Source organism: Cornus florida, unplaced genomic scaffold (assembly GCF_030987335.1).
Source record: "Cornus florida cultivar Cherokee Brave unplaced genomic scaffold, ASM3098733v1 CherokeeBrave_3.0.0_Hap2_Chr06, whole genome shotgun sequence".
Classification (NCBI taxonomy): Eukaryota; Viridiplantae; Streptophyta; class Magnoliopsida; order Cornales; family Cornaceae; genus Cornus; species Cornus florida.
The window spans coordinates 103,948,235-103,961,830 of NW_026775576.1; the positions used below are offsets into that span (position 1 = coordinate 103,948,235).

Sequence of the window (13,596 nt, forward strand, 5' to 3'; positions counted from 1 at the left end):
GAAATCAAAGAAATAATTAAAACGCAATTAAAATAATTTAAATAATACCGAGACTATCCTTTCAAAATTAGGGGTATTACAAAATCTGAGGAGGTCTTGACTATTAAATGTAGAGAGCCTTAACACGACTATTATAACTAGGGGTGGCAAATGGGTGGGTTGGGCTGGGTTGAAAATGGACAGGTCAAATATGGGTCAAGATCCAAATTCAATCCGTTCAGAACGAGTTGAAAATGGGCAGGTAAAAAATGTATAGGGTCAACCCATTATGACCCGTGGACCCATTAATTATTATTTTTTATTTTTAATTATTTTTTAAAAAGTGTATTTAAAAAATGTATAGGGTCAACCCGTTAAGACCCATATTGATGTTTAAAAAAAAAAATATTTGACCCGTGAAACCCGACCGACCCACCCAAAATTTTGATGTTTACAAATATGGAAAAGGAAAATGTAATTTGCATATTTGAAAAAAAAAAAAAAAAATGATCTGTGAAACCCGACCGACCTGCCCAAAATATTGATGTTTTAAAAATAAAATTTTCTTAAAAATTTTGATGTTTACAAACATGGCAAAGGAAATGGATATAGCCCATTTTGGGTATAATTCGGGCTTGCCCAATCCAACCCGATTTCAGGTTGGGTTGGGACTGGGCTAGGTTGGACCAGCCCAACTTGCAGCCCTTCGTGAGAGAGAGAATTTTAGAGAGAGAGAAATGAGTTGAGTGCAATATAGAATATATGTGTGTTGTGTATCTATTATGTAATGGGTGAAATATTGGTTAAATATGGGTAACCATATTCAACTCATCATGACCCTCAAATTAAGTGGTTAAAAATTACTCAACCCATTTTTTACCCATCTTAAATATGGTTTACCCACAACCATTAAAAAATGGCGCGGATATGGGCGGCTTGATAGGTTATGACCCACTTTGCCACCCTTAATTATAACACACATTATTACAAGATCTTGAGGATTTACGGAAAACATGTGTTACTCTTACCACGACCTTAACAGCTAGTCAATAACCTCAAATAGCATGATAGAGATTACTGTTATTGTATTTCAATAAATGCTTACTTGCCAAAATCACATAAAAGAAAAGAAAAAAAACTTTGTTCATTGATATTAAAAATACAAAAGATTGATGTTTGTACATATGTTATGTTTGGAGTACCGAATCATCCCGCTTGAATTTGTCAAATTCGCATCGAAAAAAAAAAATTTGTTTTCTCCTTTTATCACATACCTTAGAATAATGCGAACTTTCTCCACGTGTTGGGAGAGTTTATGGTTTTCGCAGTGCTTCTAAACAAGAACCGTGTTAGTTGACAACCAAACATCTAATGTATCATTGTGCGTACTATACACCGACTCGTAAGGAGTGATACTGCTCAGCAGATGCAATGTTCCTTGAGAAAAATATAATTTTTTTTCAAGAAAGTTGGCTGCTTTGGTATACAAATCCTTGTAATCAAACGGCGGATGCACCTCATTGGGAACATATAACTGTGACATATCAACAAGTGGTGGTAGATTTAAGTTATCAAGATTTAACAGGGGACCTGGACTAGTTGATACCATTATGCTGGTGGAAACCTCGGAGGGTAGAGAAGTGGTTGTGGTTTGTGTTGATGTGGTGGTTGTTGAGAAGGTAGAGATCTCCTAAAAGCTATGGGAGAGATAGATGACAGAAGGTTGTTTTTGGACCAGAGAGAGGGGGAAGAGAGTGAGAGTGCTCTGTTAGACGCCTCCGTATTGGGCTCAAATTACATTCTTGAAATTTTTTTTTGAGGAAAGTTGCACTTAAAGAGAAATCAACACGTGAAATACCTATTAGACAAAAGTGCAAAAACCCCCCATTGAACTATCACAAATCGGCATTTTACCCTTTTGGATTACAAAAATAAACAAGTAAGCACATAAGTATCACAAATCGTGTAAATTAACCCTTAAAACTCAATTCCGACCACTTTCCGGCCCACAAGGTCAACACGTGGCTGTCATTTTCTTTTAATTCTGAAATTGCCCTGAAATATTACAGTTGTAGCCCTTTGCCATATATGTATATATGTAAATATATATAAATATATATATCTCTGTGTATGTGTGTGCGGCTGCTGTTGTTACTCGGGGCAACCTCGCCACTGATGCGCCTGTGCCCGCTTCAGCCCCGCCATTAAAGCATTGGAAATTGGGGGTTCCAAGGCGGAGGTAGTGGTTTGGGTGGTGGAGAGTTAGTCGCGGACCAAGATGAAGCAGAGCTCCAGAGCACGGCACTGAAAAGGGTGCAAAGAATTGGGATAAGATCGAATACAATCTTGTTGGAGGAAGCCAGGAGTCGCCGCCACGTGAAGCAGCGTCGTTTGGCCGTGATTACGACGGCCGGCTTCAGCGATCGAGTGGTTCAGTATACTCGCCGCCTCCGGCATTAGGGTTTGTTGGATCGTACTTAATCCTGCTCTCATCTTACTGTAGAGAAACAAACAATCTGAAAAGCCTTTTTTTCAGCTCACAATTGAAACTCTTTTGAATCTCTGATAAACCCCAGAATTAGAATTGAATCAAATTTAACTTTCTTCGGATCTTTGAGCTCCGATGATCGGAAAATCCAAAGCAACCAAGAAATGGTACAACTATCTTCAAATTAGGTTTTCAGATACCCGCTATAAAAAATGAACTTTAAAATTCTCTCTTGACATTAATCAATTCTTAGCATCCTCAAAAGTGTGGGATCTACTCTCTCTCTAAGAGATCGATAAAAGCTAAGACACAGTCACTTTCTCGTTCCACCACCAATAGTATGTATCCCAGAACCAGACGAAGAAATGGTAACAAATGTAACGGAAAATATAAAAACAAAACCAACTTTTTCATATATATATATTGCAAATTACATACAATAAAGCCAAGTGTGACAAACTAGTTTAAAATCAAGATTACGGCAAATGCTCCTTTTATTCTAGAGAGAGAAACAAAGAGAGAAAGAGATGTGGGTACTTTCAATTGCAAGGATTTCTGAAAAATGCTTTCTGGGCAGAGTGATCTACTCTATTTTTTGTGTCATCTTTTTTATTATAATTTTTGTTTAATATTATCGCCTCAATACAATAGGTATGATGGAGAGAGAAGTGGATTCATGAGTAGATTACTTACCTCATTTCTCTTTCTAACTTTCTCTCTTTTATTATTTATTTTTGTATTTTTTTTCTTAATTACAATAGGTAGTTTTGTAAATCTACATTGAGGTCGGCCGGAAAGTGGCCGGAATTGAGTTTCAGGGGTTAATTTGCACGATTTGTGATAGTTATGTACTGATTTGTTCATTTTTGTAATCTAAGGGAGTAAAATGCCGATTTGTGATAGTTTAGGAGAATTTTTTACACTTTTACCTATCTATTATTTTCCTAATATTGTAAATAGTGTAAAAGTTGAAAATTCTCTACATGTGAAATGACACTTTTATTCACCTAATATATAATTCATTTTATTTCCTTTTTATTTTCTCCCTTCTTCCCTCTCTTTAATCAACTTATGAATTTTTCTTGGTTTTAAGTAGAACATATTTAAATAGCATGCGTGTTTGATTGGTAGTATATAAATATGTATTAAATAACGTCATGTAAATTTAATTTGAATAGGTTTGAGCATAACTTTATCTTAATTTTTTTATTTAAAATTTCACTTGACAGTTGGTTCGATTTTATTGCATCGATGGTGCAATATCACACCAATCAGCTTCTTCTTCTTTCCTTATTTTTATTTTTTTTACTCTATAGCGTTATAAGGGGTTATAAGTTCATTTTGAATGAGTTGGAGGGCATTTTGGTTAGTACATATAATTTTGAGTTATAACTTACAAGGCCATTTTGAATGAACGGCATTTTGGTTAGTACATATAAGTCTTTTAGAGCATAATAGTTATATTGCAAAGAGGTAGAAGAAATTTTTTATATTTTATATTTTTTTATATATTTTATATTAGTACTCTCCCACAAAATGAAATTGTCCATTTCAGGGGCTAGAATTCTTTACCTTTGGGCTAGAATTTTTTTTTATATATTTTATATTAATATAAAAGAGAAAAGAATAGAATATAAAATTTTAAAGCAATATTGAATATTATAAATTATAGTAACTAATATAGCAATATAGAATTTCAATTTATTTATCACAATTACAATTTTAAATTCAATATTATTAGATAGTAAAATTTGAATTTTTTATACCATTTATAGGTATACTTAGCTTTTTCAGTGTTTAATTTCAAAACTTTTGAACTCTTTTCTTTTATTTTCGTTTTTTAAAAGCTAATCTGCACCCAGTTCATAGTCTTATTGATCGAGTCTCATGGGCATTTGTGAGTATGCATATATATATATATATATATATATATTCTTGTTATTATTTGTCATCCCAATCAATACTATTTTATTTATTTATTTTTCAAATCAAGGTGGTTTTTCAAAAAACATATAGCCCCTACAAACATGGTGTTATTTATTTCCCTCGATTTTTCTTTCAAACTCATTTTTTAAGGCAAAAGCATGATTTAAAGAAATAAATTTAATAAATTTAGTTTGTTTTGGAGAGTAAATAAAATAACTACTACTATCTCCCTCCATTCGAATTTCATGGATTTTTGAAACAAATAAAAAACAATTGAATATCTTGACTAAACAACCACTACACTTTTGATCAAAATTAAATGTACACCTTTTTCCCGCCCACAGACAAATATATATATATGTTATGCTCTTGCCATCTTCTTACATTTCAAAGCTAAAATCGAACTAATCTATGGCGCCCAAAAAAGGCTATTCGCTACCTTCACCCATTCCAATCGGTAAAACCCTAATTTCTCAAAACCCTAGAAATCAATAACTCAGAAGTTCCATTTCTAACCATAACTTTCTCTTTGTTTGTCAGGGAATTGCGAGGTCGTTGTCGAAGCGAAGAAATTCACCTCCGAAACGAATGGAAACACTCTTCAAATCTCTCTATCCAAAAATGTCAAAATCAAAATCTCAGGTACTCGTTCAAATAATCACTTAACTTGCGAAAATGTCACGACATTTATACACATGTATTGTAAATAAGAGCGGAACAAATGAATATTTAACTTTAAAAAGAAATTAAATAACTACAGAATACTCTCTAATTAAGAAAAAAAATACATAATACTCTCTCGAAATTTAATAAATTGCAAGTTTACATTTGCTTTGAATTTATTTATTTTTCAGTTTTGGTTTATTGTTTGGTGTTTAATTTATTGTTTGTGGCAGTGGTAGAGAACATGATTGGAAAGAACTGTAATGATATTCAGCATTCTGGATCTGAGGAAAATGGTATGACTTTCATATAATTTGACTGTATGCTTTAATTTTTTATTTTGGGTATCTTTTTTATGTCTTGATCAATTTTGATTAGGGGATTTTTACTTTGTGCTCGTTAACCCCAAAGATGGAGATAGTGGTGCCAAGTTTTTGCTTCAGGTAAATATCTCTCCTTTACATTTGAACGATATTTCCCTGTTCCACTTTGGTTTTATTGCTCTTGATTCATTTCAATTTGCTAGTAAGAGTCTCTCATTTTAATAGTTAATAGTATCTCGTATTCTTGTGTTTTTGGTGTTGCAGGATGTATTGAACATATACACGAAAGAGCTGCCCACAATGAATTATGCTGCAAATACTGGAAAGGAATCTATGTTTCTTGAAAGATGTGTATCAAATGGGTAAACGTCCCCATATCTCACTTCTTTTGTTGTATATCACACTCTGTGTCTCTCCTAAGTTATTGCTCCTCCTGCTTTACTTGTTTCTTCTGGCATTGCTCCACACTACAGCTTTTGCAAGCCTGTCCTCCAAAATCTGTAGTACATGAAACACACAAATCAATCTTCCTTATCTAATTATTCTGAAGTTCAAGTAGCTTTTGATGATTTAGAAACTTTTAATGTTTCCCTCTTCAGGAAGTATTGCACGTTGCTTTTGAAATCCAAGTCTGATGAAGGTTCTGGAGAGGTAGGCTTGACTTGGCCAAAATACATAAATTCACTTTACTACATAGGCTGGATATGCACACGATAATTTACTTTACTGCATATATTTTTTAAACTATGGTGTTCAATTGAGAAAATGGTTGTTAGTTGCAATAATACATGCCCTTTTATAAACCACTAATTTGAAAGGAACATGATGCCAATGCCTTGTGATCTAATAGGGGAGTTCATGCCTCAAAGGTTAAATGGCCTGAAGTATATGTCATGTTAAATTCAAACCTTATTTTAGATCATGTTCTCTTACACAACCAGCTCCACTTTTCTTGCCGGTACTTGCATAATTAAAAGTTGAAACTCAAAAGTCAAAATAATAATTCTCTTTCTTTTCATTAAAACAATCAATGCACATCAACAATTCTCTTTCTTAATTGTCATTCCATATCTGCACACACACACACACACATAGTTACATAGCTCTATATTTGCTTTATTATTCTATGTATCATTCATCCATCCTTGTCTATTTATTTGTTGGTATATGTTTTAGAGAGGGTAAGTATTGGTTGGTTTATGATTCTTGCTCTTTTTTCTTTTCTTTTTTAATTTTTAATTTTAATTACAGGTCATTTCTGCAATTACTTATCAAATAATTCCTGCTGATATGCAATATGCTGAGGTTCCTCTTGCGGCTGTTAGTTCAATCTACCAACGCAAGGTTTTGTTCTCGATCCAGTTCTTGCATAATATCATTTGATGTGGTGCAGTTAGGATGATGACTTGTACTTAAATAAATAGTAATACTTAGTATCTGGTTTTAAGTAGAAGCATGTAATTTAATTCCATTCAAGCTCCAACAATAATGTTTTCAGTTTGTTTCATATATGGTAAGATGAGCAGATAGTGCCAATAGGTGGTTACAGTGGGCCTCTTAAAGCCGAAAGTGAATTGCATTTTTCCTTTTTATTCTTTTGGGGACATATTTAATCTTGGATCTACTTGAATTTATTGATTTAGCATATCGATTTCTGCTTTTGTTTCTAGAGAAAGTAATTTTCAGCTCACAGTAAGTTGGATTTTGCTAGATATTATATCTAACTTTCTTTTTGACATAATTTTTGACTATTAGTCTTATTTGGCTCAATAGGATTTTTTTCCCTTCAAGTCAATTGACATAATTTTGTAACTTGTAGGGGATTGGTCACCTCTTGTACATGTCACTGAGAAAGAGACTGCAAAGTATAGGTATTCGCACTATATTCTGTTGGGCTGATAAGGAGTCTGAAGGATTTTGGCTTAAACAGGTACATCTTAAGTTGTGGTTGTCATGAGATTGTAGCAGAACCTAGTCACAGCTCATTGTTGGTTCAACTGATTCTATGTCTATCTTCTTTACCTTCATTATCATGTATTCGTAACTTATGGCATGAGCATAAATGTCATTGAATACCTCTTTTACCCTGATCAAAGTTTCTTAGAGAAGGCAGCTTTCTGAAATAAATTCTGGACTTGGAGGAATAATCTCTTTGAGTGGGTAGAAATAAGTAACATCTTGTGACTTGCATGCGTTTACCTTTCAATTCTCTCTAGTTATAATGTCTTTTCATGAAAAATCTCAATAAAGAAAATTTGGTTGATATGGTGATGTGGTATAGATTGGCAGAATTATATTTATGTGCTTGGTGTGGTAGCTTGGACCTTTTCCTAATATAGAAATCATGAGTTTTTTTCTCCATATGGAAGTGCTTTTATCATTTTTGGAATAAGCTTCTCTGAGATTGGACTACAAATACAGGGTTTTGTATCGATAGGTGAGGTTGATGCCAAGGGCAGAGCTCGTAGGCTGCCTATTAAGTCTGACATTCGCAGGGCATTATGCTTTCCTGGTGGTTCAACCCTCATGGTTTCTCATCTTAACAAGGACAGTTCAGCTATCCCTTCAGAGCCTCTAAAGCTGTCTTTTCCATTAAAGCCTATTGAGAAGTCTTTGCAATCTGCATTTGTTCAAAAACAAGGTGTAGGAGGTATAGAAGAAAGCCGTGATTCTTCCAAGGCTGTAAATCAGATGACTGCCAGCAATGAATGTTCTCAACCTGCTGTATTAGTGAATGATGGATATCTAATGGATGGTAGGTATAATTTAGTTATTTATACTGCTAATATATTCCCCTTCTGCTTATATATTCTTGCTCTTTCATGATAAATAGATTCATACACTAAGCAGTTGTTTGAAAAGCATATGGAAGTGCAATCATTATTTTTGTTTTCCTCGTTATTAGAATACTCGGTTCTACCCTTCAGATGGAAACATTATGTAAAATGAAGTTATCACCTAAACAAGTAATTTTATAGTTAAATTTTGAGATGATTACGGTGGAGTACCCCATTAGGCATTAACTATCTATCAATGTTCAAAATGGACCCACTTCAGATAGTAACTGGACAAATGGTTTTATATGTAGACCAACTTTTTTTCTATTTTCATTTTTAAATCTTTTTCGCAAGCAACTTAGGTTGTTACGCGCAGTTTCACAACGTTGATTGTTTTTATCAGGTTCTTCTCGCTGTCATGTTTCAGTTCAAGGTTGCCCAGAACTAAATCCTTTTGAGGGAATCGATTGCAGCAACATGGCTAAAGGTTTAGGATTAAACAATATTGGACCTGATGCTGAGGTGAATCAATGTTCCTGTTCTGCGCTAAGTGGAAAGAAGAGGGTGTGGGAAGCCTCATATACCTCTCTGAAGTCAAAAAAAGTAAAGGGAGGTCATCTAATTGACTGCCAATTAGATTCTAGGGATCTTGTTTCTGGAAGTGATGGAAGAAATAAATGTTGTTTTGATGAAGGCTCCTTAGCCATTTCCAAGAACAAATCTTTGGCGGAAGTTACTACAAGAGATCCATTGATCTATAGTTATCCAGAAAAGAATGTTGAAGAATGTGGAGCAATCAATATGACATTGGAAGATCATCATGGCAGTGAAGAACTTCTGTCAAAAGGAGAATGCTTTAGAATCATGCTGATGAATATTGCCAATGATGAAAAGAAATTTAATCTCACCAAGGTATGTCTACTAATATACTTCATTTAGTTATATCACAAACTGATGTCCCAAGGAAGGAAGGGGGAGGGAGGAAAGGGAGAAGGATAGAGCAGGCTTCCATTGTTTTGTAGAAGAGAGAGGAAGAGGGGAAGGATGGGAGGAGGGATGCCCCCACTATTTTGCTTCCATCCAAAAGTGAGAGGAAGGTGAGAGAGGAAAATGGATATTTAATAGATAAAACTGATAAAGACGTTCTTACCCTCATTTAAATATATTAATTTATATACTTAAGGGCATATTGGTAAAATAACAATAGCATCCCTCTCTTTTCTTTCCACCCAACCAATCAAAAGGAGAGATGGACATAGTCCTTTCCATAGGGATGCCTCATCTATCCCCCCCCATCCCTTCCATCTATATTTCCATTCCTCCTATCAAATGGAGCATTGGTAACTGGTAAGTGGCATAGTATTTTAAGTAGGCGATACTGGCTTTTGTTAATAACTTTTATGCGTTAGATTTGACTATTGTTTTTCATGAAATTTGGTGTTTGTTACAGTTCATTCCTCTATGATACATTTACTCCTTATCCTTAGATTTCCTTTTATAGTGCGTTAATACTGTTAATACAGATAATTGAAGACCTTGGTGGGGCTGTTACCTCTGATGGAAGTGTAAGCACACATGTTGTTACGGGAAAAGTGAGAAAAACTTTGAATTTCTGCACTGCTCTCTGCTCAGGGTCAGTTTTATTGTACTGTTAATTCTCCAGCTTCTTCTACTGCTTGATTGTTTCCTACATTTTCTGTTTGTAATGGGTTTTGCAGCTGAATGCCTATCCTGTGCATGTTAAGCCTCTGACCAGAATTTATATGTTCTGAATATTTCTTTAAAATAAAAAAATAATCAGTTGCACCATCTCTTTTTTCTGATAAGGTTGTCAGTATATCCTTCTGCTTGCTGTGCATTGTAATGCTATTTTGGCTGCTAATAGTCTCAAGAAGATATTAGCTTTTCTTGAGATATTAGCCTTTAGAAATGCACAGTGGTGTTTAAGCTGGGGCACTGGATTAATTGGCTCTCATTGTGCTCATGAAACAAGTTCAGGAGTCAGTTTTTAGATTTTTGAGTGTACAGATCATAATATTGTAGATACTTGAGAGGGGAGAGGATGTTGTTCATGGAGTTAAAGTGAGGCAGATGAACTGGAGAGGTGCATTTGTGGCTATTTTAGAGATTCAAGGTATGCATCTCGATCTCCAACTGGCACCGAGACACTGCTTTTTGGATGGTGGCTCGTACCCTCCCTGCTTGTTGTAGCCCCACTAGCCTCGCTCCCACATCCCGGAGCTGGATTTGTTCCAGTTTCTAGACCTCCTCCTTCAGACAGAGGGAGAAATACTTTAAGCGCATTCGTCGGATGATGGGTGGTAATGAGAGGTATTTTAAAACAAATCATATTAATGGAAATTTTCTATACAGTGGCTTAAAGCCTTAAACGCCAGCCACATCATTGTGTGAAATGCTGCACGGTTTACATAAACAGCCTATAAAATGAGGCAACCATGATAAGAGATGCTAAGATGGATGAATAGTAATGTCTAAGAAGATTGAATAAGAGGTGGAACATCATTGGAAATCAGATTTTTATTTTTTGATTTCCTGTGAATTTTCTTTGTGTTGGTCTTCCCAATTTATGGACATAGTCATCTTCCTTTCGTAGATATATTCCTGTGTGCATTTTTCTTGCTGTTCTGCACACTCCGATATGGCTCTATTTCAGTGCCTGTCTTTACATGGATATATTACCTGTTACACAGAGCTTGGATAATCTCACCCAGTTGGTTAAAAGAAAGCTTCAGGAAAGGCAGATTTGTTGGTGCGTACTATGTTGCTTTTGTTATCAACTTATGCTTTCTTGTTGTGTGTAAATATGTTTTATTGGTTCCCATCTTAATTTTGCAGATGAAACCCCTTTTGTTTTGAAAGATGAAGATTATGAGTTGAAGTATAGAACTGAGATAAATGGTGCTATTCTTAGAGCAAAAACAAGTCCTCACGCTTTGCTTAAAGGTCATGACATATGCCTTTCAGCTCATGTCCATCCCCCCATTGGTACCCTATCAGCTATTGCAAGGTCTGCTGGAGGAAATGTAAGTTTTTTTCACATACAATGGGTTCTGACTATTGGTTAAGCGTGCTACAGAATTTAAAATGGTCATCTATATTATCTAGTATAGCCACACTAGTTCCTGGTATGCAATATTTAAATACTTTATTAGCCTATGTAACGTTTTAGCATTATTTTGTCACCCTTAGTTACAAGTCCAGGAGATTGAGGATGATAAATTTGGAGTGTGACCACAAAAACAGAGAAGGGGAAAAAGGCAGTCCGTGGATAACATCAACATGCACATATATTCCTTTACTATTTGTTTTAGTGATAAATTTTTGGGTGGGTTTTCTGGAATGGCGAAATAGTTACTCAATTTTTGTTACAATTTCTCCTGAAACAAGGACATCCTCATGCTTTAACTCCATAATTCCATTTATTCCAACATGAAAGAGCACGCATGCACATTTTGTTGACATGTATATGTGAAGGTAGATGAGTTCGGTTTTGCTCATAGGCTACAATCATCACCAATCATAGTGATTTTGAATTCCTTAATTGATAGCTCAAACTTTTTCTGTTTATAATACGTTACCACATAATTGTATTACGAAATCTATTTGATACAAGCTTAGGGGAAGTTGTTGCACCATTCTATTCACTCCGGGAGAGCCACTGGCATCACCAAATTGTTTGCAGTTTGCGGCCAATATTGCAGTGTTTTTCCCCCCAAGGCTGTTACGTTTTCGATTTTCCCCATACTTGTGTGCTTTAGTATTAATGTTTCTCCCAACAGGTTATCCGTGGGCTGGACAAAGTAAATGAAGCATCAAAAACTATATTTGTGGCATGCGAAGAGGACATGGACGAAGCACTATCAGCTGTAAAGAAAGGGATTTGGACTTTCAGTAGCGACTGGTTCATGAACTGTATCATGAGACAAGAACTTGATTGGGAGGCTCCCCAGTTTGCAGAATCCCTCTAACTGCACTTCATAATTCATGATTGTGTGATATGGATCAAGTCTTGTAGGTAGTTTTGTACTATGGAAGTATATATATTTGGGAAAAAGAATATGGGAAAATGTATCTATCATTTTAAATTATTTTGCAATCCTGACAGTTTGACGGATAATATCAAAATGTCAAATTTTTGTTTGAAGTTCTTGCCTCCTGGGATGACACTTTAGGCCCAATTGTTTCAACAGAATCTCTCTCACACACACACACACAAATGCTAAGGGATGTTTATTCAATTCCTCTTTATTTTAGAGAAAATTTGTTATATATATATCGTTTATCTATCTCGTCTATCATTGATTCTATCTACGAATCAAGTCAAAAGACCATTAGATTTGAACTCATAATAGATCAACATACTAGTACCATGATCATGATTCAAAATCAAATCACCTCAAAAACTAATATATTTGAAAAACATGAATATATATATATATATATATATATATTTGAAAATGGATACGGAATGCTAAAAGAGATTAATATAATTGGCGTTAGAAATAGTTGTCGGCGTTGAGCAATAGTCACAGACGGAGGGAGAACAGGATGAATCATGAGTTTTTGCAGAGAAAATACATATACATAATATTTTGACAAAGAAACAAACGGATTAAAATTTTCTCTGTATAGTAAAAATATTTAAAAAATAAACTCCAAATTAATGTTTCCAAGAACCCATTTGGCATTAGAATAAAAGAACTCTGATCACTAGAGTTTTGTCAAAAAATTGCTGTTGGTGAAAACATGTAAATGTTTTCAGACATATTATAATAAGTTTTTTTAATAATTATTTTTTTTATAAAATTTTTTTGATAACAATATTTTTAAAAATAATTGTATTACTAATTTTATAATAATATCCTTTAATATAATGTTAACATTATAAAAGAAGGGCTGAGATTTTCTTTATTAAAAAAAAAAAATTAATATACAATTTTTACTCAATAATTTAAAAAGCTCTAAATTTTTTCAAAAGCCTTGCGTTAAAATTGATAATTATTAAAAGCACTTTTAATAATTACCAAATATATCTGGATATAATTTTTTTAAAATAAAGTAATCTCAATCTAGTTCAACACCCTATAATATAACTCAACAATTATTATTACTTCATTATTATTTTTCCTTAAATTAGTGGCATCATAAATGATGATTATTATTATTTCATAATTTTATTATTATTATTATTATTTTTAGGTTAGTGGTGATTTGCCATAAGATGTACCTAAATTTAATGGTCTCCACTCTCCAGTCTTGACGAAATTTTGGATATAAGTGTGTCTGTTGTGTGTTTGGGTCAGCTTTTGAAAATATTTTATATTTTCAGTGAAACAAAAATAAAATAATTTTTGTTATGTTTTACGAGTAGATTATTAAAAAAAGGAGAAATAGATTATATATATACACACGCGCGCAC

General features: G+C 34.0%; 1 protein-coding gene across 1 annotated transcript; it reads left to right on the plus strand.

Moving 5' to 3' along the window:
* The first annotated feature begins 4,708 nt into the window (after window positions 1-4,708).
* LOC132313561 (uncharacterized) lies at window positions 4,709-12,321 on the plus strand. The gene is made up of 14 exons (XM_059812379.1): window positions 4,709-4,850; window positions 4,934-5,035; window positions 5,290-5,352; window positions 5,435-5,499; window positions 5,644-5,741; window positions 5,979-6,030; window positions 6,631-6,723; window positions 7,199-7,309; window positions 7,801-8,134; window positions 8,560-9,068; window positions 9,680-9,789; window positions 10,868-10,926; window positions 11,013-11,200; window positions 11,957-12,321. Exons 1-14 carry the CDS (start codon window positions 4,805-4,807, stop codon window positions 12,143-12,145), a joined length of 2,019 nt encoding a protein of 672 aa, XP_059668362.1. The 5' UTR covers window positions 4,709-4,804; the 3' UTR covers window positions 12,146-12,321.
* The last annotated feature ends 1,275 nt before the right edge of the window (window positions 12,322-13,596 follow it).

What these genes read in the sequence shown, in the direction of transcription:
- LOC132313561 (XM_059812379.1), top strand. Translation starts at nt 4,805, where the DNA reads ATGGCGCCCAAAAAAGGCTATTCGCTACCTTCACCCATTCCAATCG. An exon ending in TGTCAAAATCAAAATCTCAG is followed by an intron (nt 5,036 to 5,289) that starts GTACTCGTTCAA and finishes TGTTTGTGGCAG; the next exon opens with TGGTAGAGAACATGATTGGA. An exon ending in TGATGGATATCTAATGGATG is followed by an intron (nt 8,135 to 8,559) that starts GTAGGTATAATT and finishes TGTTTTTATCAG; the next exon opens with GTTCTTCTCGCTGTCATGTT.